A 14,625-nucleotide genomic window follows, 5' to 3' on the forward strand; every position below is an offset into this window, starting at 1 on the left:
CAAAGAAACCATTTATGTTCAGTCAACAAGCTGGATGAATCTCAGCTTTGATTTTGACAAATTCTATATATGTGACTCCACCAGCTGTGATTTAATTTTTGGCAAAAATTAAAGTGACAATTAAATCAACTATGCTGATTCCAATCATGTTTGTACATATGGATTATTATGAAAACAATATATAAAGTTAATATATTTTATTAGTCAATATTAATCATTGTTTTAGTGTTAATATTATTTTTTGAAAAATTTAAAGTTTAGAATTTAGAATTTTGATTTTAAATTTAATTTTTAAAAGTGAGAAAAATGTGAATATTAAAATAAAAAATAAAAAATTAATTGAAATTGGTAATATTAATTAACCGATAGAAAATTTATTTTCTAGTGAGATTAAATTATTATTTATCCCTCTCTTTTATATTACCCAACTTTTCTAGAAACAGACAATATAGTCACTTGGGTAATAACATCATCACTATCATAGGTCCAAGAAATAATAATGGATTGTGACATCTTTAAGATATTTTTTATATATATATTTTAGGAGTTGTTATCTCCATCAAATTAAAGGGATCATGATTGAATTCTTTGGTGTTTAGGTGTTGTTGATTGTTAGGTTACATTTGCCATGTGGATGGTTCACGTGGCCAGCCTTAGCATAACAATTTAATATTTCTGTTCTTGATTACATCAATTAATTAATTAATTAACATAATCTCATGCAATGATAATATTATTCATTAATCTAAAAGAAAGGATAGGCGAATAAGGTTTGACAAAACGTATTATAAAAATCAATGAACAGTAGTAGGTTCAAAGAATCATTTACAGTACTTTATATATTCATTTTGAAATGATATCATTTCAACCGAACCTACACTTGCCTGCTTTTTTAGACAATTAAATCGCAAATTTTATTAAAATGTTAAATGTAGTTAATTTATTTCTTCAATAAAGTAAGCTAATTTTATAATATTGTTAATGAATGAAATAAACATGGCTTAATAATAAGATTTATTTGTGTACTCGGTATCGTAAAATAAAATATTATTTAAAAATTAATTTTAGCCGATAGAGTGATTAACTTATTCATGGGGTTAAAAGTTTAAATCATATGTGTAATAATTTATAACCAATAATAAACTCTTGGTACATCGAGTTAGAAACTGTAAAAATAAAAATAAAAATATTATTAGATATTTATTTGAGTGTCAATTAATATATTTCTATTAAATTTACTAAGAGCAAGAGTGACATTCATTAATATTTTTCTAAAAAATAATGTTCAATAATAATAATAATAATAATAATAATAATAATAATAATAATAATAGAGAAAATACTTGCATAAAATAGTTTTGATGTGATTCTGAAATATATTAACTTATATCATTGAGGAATATAAAAAAGTCCGATCCAGATATAAAAAATAAACAATAATATATCTAATCAACTATAGGTTCTTTTTTTTCTTTACAAATTGGTTTAAGATTTATATATGAGAAAACAATACTGTTTAGCATGCATGTACATAATCATATAAAATTTGTAATATTAGAGAGATAAAAAAATAGTCAGAATTTATTTAATTTAATATTTATTAATTATTATAATAATTAATAAATATTAAATAAAATAAATTATAATTATTTTTTATTAAATTTTTTTTATTATCAAATATTTTTAGAAAACTTATATAAAAAAATTATTTATACATATTAAAATATAAAATATATAATAAAAATATAAGAAAATATATATATTTATATATAAATACATAATAATTAATTTTATAATTAATTTTTGTACATACATAATAATTTTTAATAAATAAAGAGTACCAGTAAGAGGATTTGGATAGGAACTAAATTACAAGACAGAGGGGCATGTCCACATGTGTATGAATGATGAAAGGAAATATTTGTTTAAATAGAAAAATTAAGTTCATTGCTTAATAATCAGAAACAGATCAGACCAATGGCTATGTATTGCTATGACATTTCCGGAAAATCTGAGCTTTGGAATCTTGGAGGGCCCTTTAATTTGGATTTCTAAATTAATTCTCAAGTTTCAATAGTTATTTCTATTTATGCATAAAGAACTTTTGGAGAGAATGATGATAAATGGTGTAAGAAGTTTCTATTACTTTTATGATTTCTTTCAATTATTACTGACAGCTCATTCATAAAAGCTACAATAATTTTATATAATTCACACTTATTATAATCTATCTAATAAGATGTATGTATTGATTAACAAATAATAATCTAATAATTAAGGTATAATTTTTTGGCATCATCAACAATTATTTGTTATTAGTGTTTGTGTTCGTAATAATATTATAACAATATAAATCTTTTAAAATTATATCGATTTTATTTTAATATTATAGATTATAGATTATAATAAAAAAATTTATAGAATAATTAAATTATCTTTACAAAATTTTTATAAAGACAAAAGTTTTATTGACTAAGAAAAATAAGACTTTCGTAGATAAAAAAATTAAATAATAAATTTTTTAGTTATTATTTTTACGTGAAAATTTAACTTTTTATTAATAACTAATGTTAATATTTATTATCTAAAGGGCAAAAAATCATTATAAGCCAATGCAATGTAGAATTAACGTATATAAGCCAAACCGAAAATGATTTCAGTAATGCGCCAGATCAAATTTTAATATAATTCGAACCAATGTGGTTTGAATTGCATGTGGTAGTAATTCGAACCGGCTCAGTTCGAATTACAAGTTGGTTGTTGTTAATAAATCGAACCAAGTTGGTTCGAACCATGAATGCACGTAATTCGAACTTATGTGGTTCGAATTATAGAGAGAGCAGCCGGCCTAAGTAATTCGAACCAGACTGGTTCGAATTAGACAAACCGTAATTCGGACCAGGCCGGTTCGAATTAGTGGGAGAGAGAGCTCTATATAACCGGTCTAAACGTGAGTTGGTCTCATTAGAGTGAGTAAGATGGCTAGTGAGGAGAGTTTTGTTATTTTGGTTCACCACAGAGGATCCATTAAGAGGAAAACTCGTTCTGGAGTGAAGTTCACAGATAAAGATCCTCTCTGTATTGTTGTTACTCCTAGGACGAGTTATGATGACCTTGTTAGATCTGTACTGATGAAGCTCGGTCTGGAAGATTTGAAGCGGGTTAAGAAGTTTTTCTATCGCATTCCAATCACGGTGCTCCAGGATACCGTGAAGTATGATTGTTTCACGATTAGTAGTGATGAGGACTTGCAAGTAATGTTTCTTTGTCGGCGGCAGTTTCCGGAGGTCAGGACCCCAGAGTTGTTGGCAAAGCTGGTTGATGTGGTATCCAGCTCAGGGGGTTCGAACCGGAATACCACTGACAAACCCCAATTTGACGGTTTATCTTGTATTGAATTTAGGGGATTTTATCACCTTTTACCCACATTTATTCAATGAAATAGCATGGTTTTGTATATTCTCCTTTAATTGTGCTTAAGAGTGAAAACATGCTTTTTAGGTCTTAAAATAGCTAAATTTAATTCTCCTTGATTCCATTAGATGCCTTGATATGTTTGTTAAGTGATTTAAGGTTTAGGAGGCAAAGATTGGATCAAGGGAATGAAGAAAGAAGCATGAAAAGTTGGAGAACTCATGAAGAAATGAAAGAACCGGAAAGCTGTCAAGCCGACCTCTTCGCACTTAAACGACCATAACTTGAGCTACAGAAGTCCAAATGATGCGGTTCCAGTTGGGTTAGAAAGCTAACATCCGGGGCTTCGAAACGATATAAGATTTGCCATAGTTACCACACGTATGGTGGCGCGCACGCGCATAGTACGCACACGCGCAGTTGCTGCCACCTAGTCCACTTAAAGCAAAACATGGCCAGCGATTTTAGAAGCCTTGTGGGCCCAATCCAACTCATTTCTGATGCTATTTAAGCCAAGGATTGAAGAGGAATCAACTGAATTTTTACACACATTAGGATTAGTTTAGAAGTAGTTTCTAGAGAGAGAAGCTCTCACTTCTCTCTAGAATTAGGATTAGGATTGGGTTTAGTTCTTAGATCTAGATTTTAATCTTTGCTTTCTTCTACTTCTACATTTCAATTCTTTGTTGTTAGATTCATCTTCTTCTACTCTTTTGTTGTAATTGCCTTTATGTTGTTCTTATATTTTGTTGTAGATCTAGTATTGTTCCTTCTACATTCTTCCAATTCAATAAGAGGTAATTCATAATAATTGTTCTTCTTTGCTTTTCCATTGTTAATCTCTTGCCTTTGTAGTTAGATCTCTCTTTAATTCTTGCAATTTATGTTGTTTACTTTTATTGCACTCTATGTGTTTGTTAAAATGTCTCTTTTAGTTTTAGTGTAGATTTTGTTCCTCTTGGCCTAGGTAGAGTAATTAGTGACACTTGAGTTATCTAATTCCTTTGTTGATTGATAATTGGAGAGATTGCTAATTGGTTTGGAGTGCACTAAAGCTAGTCTTTCCTTGGGAGTTGACTAGAACTTGTGGCTTAAGTCAATTCATCCACTTGACTTTTCTTTATCTAGTAAGGGTTAACTAAGTGGTAGCAATGAACAATTCTCATCACAATTGAGAAGGATAACTAGGATAGGACTTCTAATTTTCATACCTTGCCAAGAGCCTTTTATAGTTATTAGTTTACTTTCATTGCCATTTATCTTTCATGCCTCTTATCAAAACCCCAAAACAACTCAAACCAATAACAAGACACTTTATTGTAATTCCTAGGGAGAACGACCCGAGGTTTGAATACTTCGGTTTATAAATTTAGGGGTTTGTTACTTGTGACAAACAAATTTTTGTATGAAAGGATTAGTGTTGGTTTAGAAACTATACTTGCAACGAGAATTCATTTGTGAAATTCTAAACCGTCAAAAATCCAATCATCAAAATGGCGCCGTTGCCGGGGATTGCAATGGTGTTGTGTTATTGGTTATTGTATATATGTGAATATTGTGAATAGCTTGATTTTTGGATTGCTTATTAGTTTTTGCTAGTCTTAGTATTTGGTTTCATTATTTCTTATTAGTTTTTTTTGTTTCTTATTTTCTCTTGCTACCATGAATTCTCACTTTGGCTATGAGTGTAGTTACAACTATGTTGTAGGTGATGGGAACTTTGATGAGAATGTGTATCAAGAATGGGACAATCAAAGGTGGGAGGAACCATATGCATATGATCAATCTTCTTGGCAACAACCTCCACCAATGAACTATGAAGAAGAGTCATTCTATGATGCATACCAATCCAATGGCTATGGTGAATCACCTTGTGACTTTCAAGAACCACCACCATATGCCTATGAACCATATCCTCAACATAACTCTCAACCATACTCACAAGCCTCTTTTCACCAACCACCTTCATATGACCCTAATCCATATCCATCCTACCAATAACCATATGAGCCATATGAACCACATATGGAGCCACCACCACCCCAACATCAACATTTTCAAGAGCCACCCCCTCCATATTATTACCAAGATGAACCACCTCCAATATATAAAAATTTTCAACCACAAGATGAATACTACTTTTCACTACAACCTCCCATGGAAGAATACTCATATCCATTGATCCAAGAGCCACATGATCCTAATCATATTATCCAAGAGGAACAAGAGTCAAGGGATCATCTCAAGGAAGCATTGGATCAATTTCAAGCAACCATGGAGTGTGTTGTGCAACAAGTAGAAAGAATGGAAAACATTGAACCACCACAACTCTACCAAGAAGAACCACCTTCCTACTATGAACCCTTCTCCCAAAATGATGAATCCTTCCACCCACCCCAATCTCTAATGGATGAAACCATTGGTGTTCTTGTTCAAGGGCAAGAAGAGATGCAAAGGGATGTGCAAAATTTCATGGCCGCCTTGGATGCGGTAACAAATCAATTAGCCTCCCAATGCTTGAACACTCAAGGAACTCCCATGGCTACATGTGGAGAATCGAATGAAGAACATAGCATGAAGGAGAGATTGGAAACTCCAGTGGGAAATGAAGGAAGTTGCTTTATATTGGAACAATTGGAGGAAGCTTTAATTGTTGAAGACAAGGAAGAAGTGGTAGAAGACTTAGGAGATGCGGAGCCTCCATGGGAACATAGGGTTGAAGAAAACCCCTCCAAGATGATTGAAATTGATGCTAGGGAGGAAAGTGCACACCTTCCAAGGCATATTCCATATGAAGACTTGGATGGGATAGAGAAAGAATTGAGTTCCCTTGGTGATGAAGATCAAGCATCAAGTCTTAGTGGTAAAGAATCCTTTGAGCATGAAGAACCTTCTCCGGTTGGATTTGAAAGCGTTGAGGAGGTAAATTTTTCTCACCCTCCCTATTATGATTTGAGTAAAGAAAAAGGTTTAGATAAAATTGTTGAACAAAGGATTGAGATCAAGAGATCTTGTGAAGAGGTGGAAGTCCCTAGAAATAGAAGAACGAGGGTTGGCTATGCTTTGTCAAGATCTTTGGAAACATCTTTGCCTAGGTTGCCATCTACACCTTCATTTGAGTGGGTGAAATTCATTTCTATTAGTTTTATTATCCCACTTGAATATGGTTTGCTTGAAACGGATGGCCAACTTAGGGAAGTTTGTGGGATGAAGCGTAAGCGGAAAAGGTTTTGTGGTGGGCGTTGCAAATCAAGGCTCATTATGGTTGATGCATCAAACATGAGATATAAAGGATGGAGTAGTGCTCAAATAGATGGGTCTAGAAGGATTGTTGGGCACTTCATAGAGAATTCACCTTACTCACCACCCGGTTGGACTAATAACGATGATCAACCTCAAGACGGGTGTGAAAACAAAGTGTGGGACCCCGGATCACAAGAAGAGGATCAACTTTGGGAGCCCCAAGCTTGTGAAGAACTCCATCAACACTTGGCTCAATCCATGAGAAATCTTGGGGCACAATGGAGAACCAAGCATTAGTGGGAGTTCCAAGATGAATACAAGCACAAGCCACCTTGATAAGAACCTCCCCATAAGTCCAACTTAAGGACAATAAATAAAAGTGCTAGGTGGGAGACACCCCACCATGGTAAATTCTTTCCATACTCTTTTAGTTCGTTAATAAGTGAATTGAGTTGCCATTATAGGTAGATTCTCATTTTCATTTTTATCTTTTGTAAATATTGGTAGAATTAGTTTAATTTCTTGTTTTTATTATTTTATCAAGTTTAGTTAGTAGTATAGTATGTTGAATAAGGTTCTAGGGCGTTTTGGTAGCTGTTTGGAGGATTGAAAGGCTTGGATTGGTGTAAGAACTTAGAAAAATATTTTTTGAAAAACAGAACACCATCCACGCGTGCGCGCACCTAACGCGTACACGCACCTGAGCATTTTTCGACCATCCACGCGGACGCGCACTGTACGCGTACGCGTGGATGCAAAAAAAATTCGACTCCAGCCAAAAACCCGAGAGTTAGGTCTGCACTGTGCGAACATTGGGCCTAAGGCATAAGTCTATGCACGCGTGCGCGCACTTGGCGCGTACGCGCACATGATCTTAAATTCGTAATGCACGCGCACGCACACTGTACGCGCGCGCGTCGATTGCACAATCTGCACCCCCGGTACTTTTACCCGAGAGTTGTGCCAGACTTGGGCCGACATTATGCCTCCGGCCTAACTCGATGCACGCGTGCGCACACCTGGCGCGTACGCGTCCTTCAACCAATATGCACATCGACGCGTAAGCACGCATGACGCGCACGCGTCGGTAAAAAAAAAGAGTTTTTTTTCTTCCCTTCCATTTTCTTTTGCTTATCACATTCGTATACTTCTACTCTTCCCATTTTTATTTAGTTTTTGTAGCATGTTTTCATTTTTTTTAGTCATTTTAATAATGGTGTTGCATCTTCCTACTCAATTGTTGAGGATTCATTGCATTACTTTGGTGCTTCTTGACTTGTTTCATATTGTTGGGTGATGTTTCTCTTCAAATCAATGCCCAATCTTTTATGCACTTGTGTTCTTTGTGCATTGACATGACCTTATATTGTCTTTCATGGCCCACTTTCTCTTGTTCGCGCTTGATGCTCATCATGCTCTTCATGCTTTAACCTTACTCTTGCATCAAGTATCATTGATATGCCATTTTCTCTTATTGTTTCCTCCTCTACATGTTGTAGCTACCATGTAGTGTGAGAACCATACCTTTATTTGGCATTAGCCCCCGCCTATATTCTATTTGCTTTGATATCTTTGTTATAGGCTTAACTTTCTTTCTTTTTCTTTCCTTTTAGGTTGGCCACCAAGAAGGGGGAAAGGAAAAGCTTTTAAATGGGGCAACAAACAAGTCATCCGCACTACCATTTGAGGAGCTCATCAATTGTAGCAACCCATCCACTCTGCTATTCTTTGCATGCACCGAGGACGGTGCAATCTTCAAGTGTGGGGAGGTCGTCCGACCGATCTCCATGGGTAACAATTTCCTGTTCAACACCAAATTTTTATTTTCTTTGTTAGATTAGCTATTACATTTGCATGATAGGTTGCATTTTAGTTAGAATTTATACATATTTTTACTACTTCTTTCTTATTAGGACTACTTGGTTAAGGTGATGATTTCTTTCCCAAGAAACTGTTTTAGGGCACCCTACCAATTTGAAAAAAATATACTTTGTTGAATTTGCTTGAAAGAATGTATTTTGGAACATGGTTTTTGAGCTAAGAACACAAGCAAGTGAGATTTGAGCCTAATGATGTGGTTACATCTTATAACCACTTATTTTTCCTTCTTGTGTGCATTATTCTCTTCCTATGAGTGTAATCTTCGATTTGTTTGATTCTTTATGTCCATTATTTTGTGTATTCATGCATTTATATGATTGAGGCCATCATTCCATTAGCTCACTTACCCAAATAGCCTTACCTTTGATCTTCCATTGTTAGCCAATTTGAGCCTACGCTTAACCCACTTATTCTTATTTTAGCACATTACAAGCCTTAAAGAGGAAAACAATGAATGTCCTTTATTTGGATCTTTGATTGGCTTAGGCTAGTGAGTGTGAGTGTCATCCAAGAGTGGGAAAACTTTGGGACATTGGTTGGGATAAAAGGGTGTTTGTGTTTTGTATTTTTATATTGGGGAATTGGTACATACTCATGTATTGATTAAATGTATAGACCTTATGCATTGATGTTCTTGTGTATAGTTTGAAAGAAAAGGAAATAAAAGGGAAAAAGAAAAAAAGAAAAGAAAAGAAAAAAATGTATATAGAAAAAGAAAGAAAAAAAAGAAGAGTAATAAAGGGGACAAAATGCCCTAAAGTGAAGCTCAATAAGAATCAATGCATAAGTGTTGTGAAATGAAAAGAAAATGCATGAGTATGTGAAAAAGTGAGGAATGGGTAGTTAGATTAGTACTTAATTGCATAGGTCATTATATAGGTTAGGTGGGAAAGTTTCAGTTAATCAAAGATTCAAATCCTAAGTCCACTAGCCAAATATGACCCTACCTTAACCCTAGCCCCATTACAACCTAAGGAAAAGACCTCATGATAATTGTATGCGTGCATTGAATAATTGTTGATTGTTAGATGAAAAACAAATCTTGGGAAGCATGATTAGGGGAGAATTGAGTGAATCAACCCCAAACACCGAGTGACTAGAGTGCAAACACTTCCGGTGAGGGTTCGATGCTCAATTCATTGATTCCCGGCTTTCACGAGCGTTCTTCTTGCAAGTCTATTTGAACTTCAATTTTTATATTTGAATTGGTAGGATTCATGAATCGTTATATGATTTTGACCCTACTTGTGCATGAATGACTTGGAGGATTGATTTATTTTTAACCAAGTAGGTACAACCATTTTGCATCTAGTTGCATTCATGTAGATAGGATGCATACAGATAGGTTACATTGAATAAATGTTGATGCCCTTTACTTTCTCTTGGCTTAAGCATGAGGACATGCTTGGTTTAAGTGTGGGGAGGTTGACAAACCCCAATTTGATGGTTTATCTTGTATTGAATTTAGGGGATTTTATCACCTTTTACCCACATTTATTCAATGAAATAGCATGGTTTTGTATATTCTCCTTTAATTGTGCTTAAGAGTGAAAACATGCTTTTTAGGTCTTAAAATAGCTAAATTTAATTCTCCTTGATTCCATTAGATGCCTTGATATGTTTGTTAAGTGATTTAAGGTTTAGGAGGCAAAGATTGGATCAAGGGAATGAAGAAAGAAGCATGAAAAGTTGGAGAACTCATGAAGAAATGAAAGAACTGGAAAGCTGTCAAGCCGACCTCTTCGCACTTAAACGACCATAACTTGAGCTACAGAAGTCCAAATGATGCGGTTCCAGTTGGGTTAGAAAGCTAACATCCGGGGCTTCGAAACGATATAAGATTTGCCATAGTTACCACACGTATGGTGGCGCGCACGCGCATAGTACGCACACGCGCAGTTGCTGCCACCTAGTCCACTTAAGCAAAACATGGCCAGCGATTTTAGAAGCCTTGTGGGCCCAATCCAACTCATTTCTGATGCTATTTAAGCCAAGGATTGAAGAGGAATCAACTGAATTTTTACACACATTAGGATTAGTTTAGAAGTAGTTTCTAGAGAGAGAAGCTCTCACTTCTCTCTAGAATTAGGATTAGGATTGGGTTTAGTTCTTAGATCTAGATTTTAATCTTTGCTTTCTTCTACTTCTACATTTCAATTCTTTGTTGTTAGATTCATCTTCTTCTACTCTTTTGTTGTAATTGCCTTTATGTTGTTCTTATATTTTGTTGTAGATCTAGTATTGTTCCTTCTACATTCTTCCAATTCAATAAGAGGTAATTCATAATAATTGTTCTTCTTTGCTTTTCCATTGTTAATCTCTTGCCTTTGTAGTTAGATCTCTCTTTAATTCTTGCAATTTATGTTGTTTACTTTTATTGCACTCTATGTGTTTGTTAAAATGTCTCTTTTAGTTTTAGTGTAGATTTTGTTCCTCTTGGCCTAGGTAGAGTAATTAGTGACACTTGAGTTATCTAATTCCTTTGTTGATTGATAATTGGAGAGATTGCTAATTGGTTTGGAGTGCACTAAAGCTAGTCTTTCCTTGGGAGTTGACTAGAACTTGTGGCTTAAGTCAATTCATCCACTTGACTTTCCTTTATCTAGTAAGGGTTAACTAAGTGGTAGCAATGAACAATTCTCATCACAATTGAGAAGGATAACTAGGATAGGACTTCTAATTTTCATACCTTGCCAAGAGCCTTTTATAGTTATTAGTTTACTTTCATTGCCATTTATCTTTCATGCCTCTTATCAAAACCCCAAAACAACTCAAACCAATAACAAGACACTTTATTGTAATTCCTAGGGAGAACGACCCGAGGTTTGAATACTTCGGTTTATAAATTTAGGGGTTTGTTACTTGTGACAAACAAATTTTTGTATGAAAGAATTAGTGTTGGTTTAGAAACTATACTTGCAACGAGAATTCATTTGTGAAATTCTAAACCGTCAAAAATCCAATCATCAACCACCACTTTAGCCACGCCAGCCGATTCTAGTTCCCGGCCTGCCGTTGCTTCTTCCTCTGTCCCTGTTTACCAGCCAATGGTCCAAGCTGTCGCCTTCCCGTCTTTTGCTGTTGATCTCAATGGCAGCGTAGGTGACGACGTAGGTTCAAGGGAAAATCTGCCGGACAATTTACTCGGCGTTGCACCGCTTGGCATTGGAGACGGAGTGTTGGGTGATGCAGATGAGGATGACGTCGAGTCGGATATGATTGACGATGACAGCGGCGATGATATTGAAGCGAGTGAGCCTGCATTTGCGGTAGGTAGTTTTAGCACTGGCACACAGCAGTATCCACCATATTTTCCTCCTTGGACTTGGATGCCATGAGGCAGGAGGGGGTTTCTGGGCACTCTGTTGGATTCGAAGCTAGAGATGCGGAAGGGACTGCTGGTCTGACAGAGTTCCAGGTTGGTCAGTAATTTCAGGATAAAGATGAGGCCCTTTTAAGTGTGAAGACTTACAGCATCCGGCGAGGGGTACAGTACAAGGTAGTGGAGTCTGATTATCGCAGGTATGTGGGTAAGTGTTCAGAGTTTGGGAACGGGTGCACATGGTTGATTCGATTGAGTCTCCGGCAGCGCAAGGGCATTTGGGAGGTCAAACGGTACAATGGACCTCACACTTGTCTTGCCACCTCCATCTCTAGTGACCACAGGAGTTTGGATTATCATGTGATATCGGCGTTCATTATGCCAATGGTTAGGGGTGATGCATCCGTCAGCATAAAGGTGCTCCTGAACGCCACGGCAGCACACTTTAGGTTTAGGCCGACTTACAGGAGGGTCTGGATGGCAAAGTAGAAAGGCTATTGCCCTCATCTACGGTGACTGGGATGAGTCATACAATGAGCTACCTAGGTGGGTGTTGGGTGTCCAGCTGACGATGCCTGGTACTGTTGCAGTCCTAAGAACGAGCCCCGTTCGAGTTGGAGGACAGGTGGACGAGTCTCAAGCGTATTTTCACAGACTTTTCTGGACTTTTCCTCCGTGCATCGAGGCATTCCGTCATTACAAGCCGCTAGTCAGCATTGACGGCACACATCTGTATGGGAAGTATGGGAGAACGTTGCTCATCGCGATTGCACAGGACGGGAACTCCAACATTCTACCTATTGCATTTGCACTAGTAGAGAGTGAGAATGCAGAGTCCTGGACATTCTTTCTCTCGCACCTTCGACAGTACGTGACACCACAGCCGGGTCTGCTGGTTATATCGAACAGGCATAACGGCATCAAGGTTGCGCTTGAGGCTCCTGACGGAGGTTGGTTACCTCCATCAGCGTACCGTGCATTCTGCATTCAACACGTAGCGGCTAATTTTGCCCTTACCTTCAAGGGCAAAGATGCACGGAGGCTTCTAGTTAATGCGGCGTATGCGAAGACCAAGGTTGAATTTGATTACTGGTTTGATATTCTGCGGTCTGAAGACCCGGCGATGTGCGAGTGGGCGAACCGGATTGATTATTCCTTGTGGACTCAGCATCGTGATGAGGGGCGGAGATTCGGTCACATGACGACGAATATCTCCGAGTGTGTGAACTCAATCCTCAAGGGTGTCAGAAATCTCCCTGTAGCCTCCCTGGTGAAGGCAACATATGGTAGGCTTGCGGAATTCTTTGTTCGCAAAGGGAGAGAGGCTGAGGCCCAGATGGGAACCGAACAACAATTCAGTCAGCATTTGGTGAAGTCTATTGAGGCTAACTTGAAGACGGCCAGGTACTTCACGGTGACTTTGTATGACCGGGATAACTCTGAGTTCACTGTAGCAGAGACCACTCCGACTGGTTCTTTCTCGTTGGGTACTTACAGAGTATCACTTGCCTCTCGGACATGTGACTGCGGGTACTTCCAGGTGCTTCATTTCCCGTGTCAGCATGCACTTGCATGCTGTGCCTACTCACGGGTTACCTGGACATCTTACGTTCACAGCTTCTATCAGATTAGTTCGGTATTCAGTGTGTATCGGATGGGATTCACACCTCCGTTCCCGGAGGGCTTCTGGCCACCTTACGACGGGCCCACGGTGATTCCGAACCCTGACAAGAGGCGTGCAAGAGAGGGTCGTCCTAGATCCACTAGGATACGGACGAACATGGACGAGGCAGATCCGAACCGGCCAAAGAGGTGCGGCCTCTGTCGCCAACCCGGACACACACGACGTAGTTGCCCACAGGTTGGAGGATCGTCTCACACAGGGGGGCCATTAGTTGGCATCTTGTTAGTGTTAGTAGTTACTATATTTAAGTTTTCCTGTTAGATGTTATGTTTGAGCTCTTATGTAATTGGTTGATCTTTCTACATTGTACTGTGATTGTTGCATCTAGTAATCAATATGTTGTGTTTCACTTTGAGTATTGCTACAAGTCCCATAATTACAAAATTTAATAAGTAAATGTAAACATTAAACTGTTACATGATTCAATGATTATAAATAGTCACTGTCCCACTAAATAAACAGTAGGTTTCAAAGTACATTACGATGAACACATAACATAGGAAAACAGCTCTAAAATAACAACAAAAGTACATATGGCTATCATACATGATTGAACCCTAAGGAACAAAATACATGAAAAATGAATCATCTAAACAGATGCGAGCCAGTACCACAACGACGGGCTACCCGTGCCCTCTGACCTCTGCGGATAAACGACTCCTCATCCTCGATGTCATCCGCATCCTCATGCGGGGCAGGCTGTGCAGGTGGCGTAACATGGAGGGGTGCCACAGACGGCCCAGCCATAGACTCTGATGCCGCGGTGTAGGCGGATGGTGGGGTACCTCCCAGACCGAAGTAGTCAGCAGCGGATGAGGTAGGAGGCTCGTTCAGATCAACATCTAACGGTGCCTGCGTGCCTGAGGTCTGGCCACGCCTGCCGGGAGTGACATCCTCCTGCATGATGGCGGTAATCTCCTCTAGAAAGTGTGGACCCCCGAAGTCCGCATCAAGCGTATCTGACCCAAGGAAGTCTGACCACTGTGATCCCGGAATAACCCAAGGGGTACCCCCCTGCTCAGGCTGGTCATCGACTGGTACACCAACGAAGTAATGTCCAAGAGGTCCCGATCCAAGTCTA

The 14,625-nt window shown here is 37.6% G+C and overlaps 2 protein-coding genes across 2 annotated transcripts; both read left to right on the top strand.

The window, feature by feature from the left end:
* The first annotated feature begins 2,978 nt into the window (after window positions 1-2,978).
* On the top strand, window positions 2,979-12,349 carry LOC130974846 (uncharacterized). Its single transcript, XM_057899688.1, has 3 exons — window positions 2,979-3,326; window positions 11,583-11,807; window positions 11,975-12,349. The coding sequence occupies exons 1-3, from the start codon at window positions 2,979-2,981 to the stop codon at window positions 12,347-12,349; spliced, it is 948 nt and encodes a 315-aa protein (XP_057755671.1).
* An 82-nt stretch (window positions 12,350-12,431) lies between these two features.
* Window positions 12,432-13,805, top strand: LOC130974847 (uncharacterized). The gene has a single exon (XM_057899689.1). It carries the CDS (start codon window positions 12,432-12,434, stop codon window positions 13,803-13,805), a length of 1,374 nt encoding a protein of 457 aa, XP_057755672.1.
* The last annotated feature ends 820 nt before the right edge of the window (window positions 13,806-14,625 follow it).

Source organism: Arachis stenosperma, chromosome 4 (assembly GCF_014773155.1).
Source record: "Arachis stenosperma cultivar V10309 chromosome 4, arast.V10309.gnm1.PFL2, whole genome shotgun sequence".
Taxonomy (NCBI): Eukaryota; Viridiplantae; Streptophyta; class Magnoliopsida; order Fabales; family Fabaceae; genus Arachis; species Arachis stenosperma.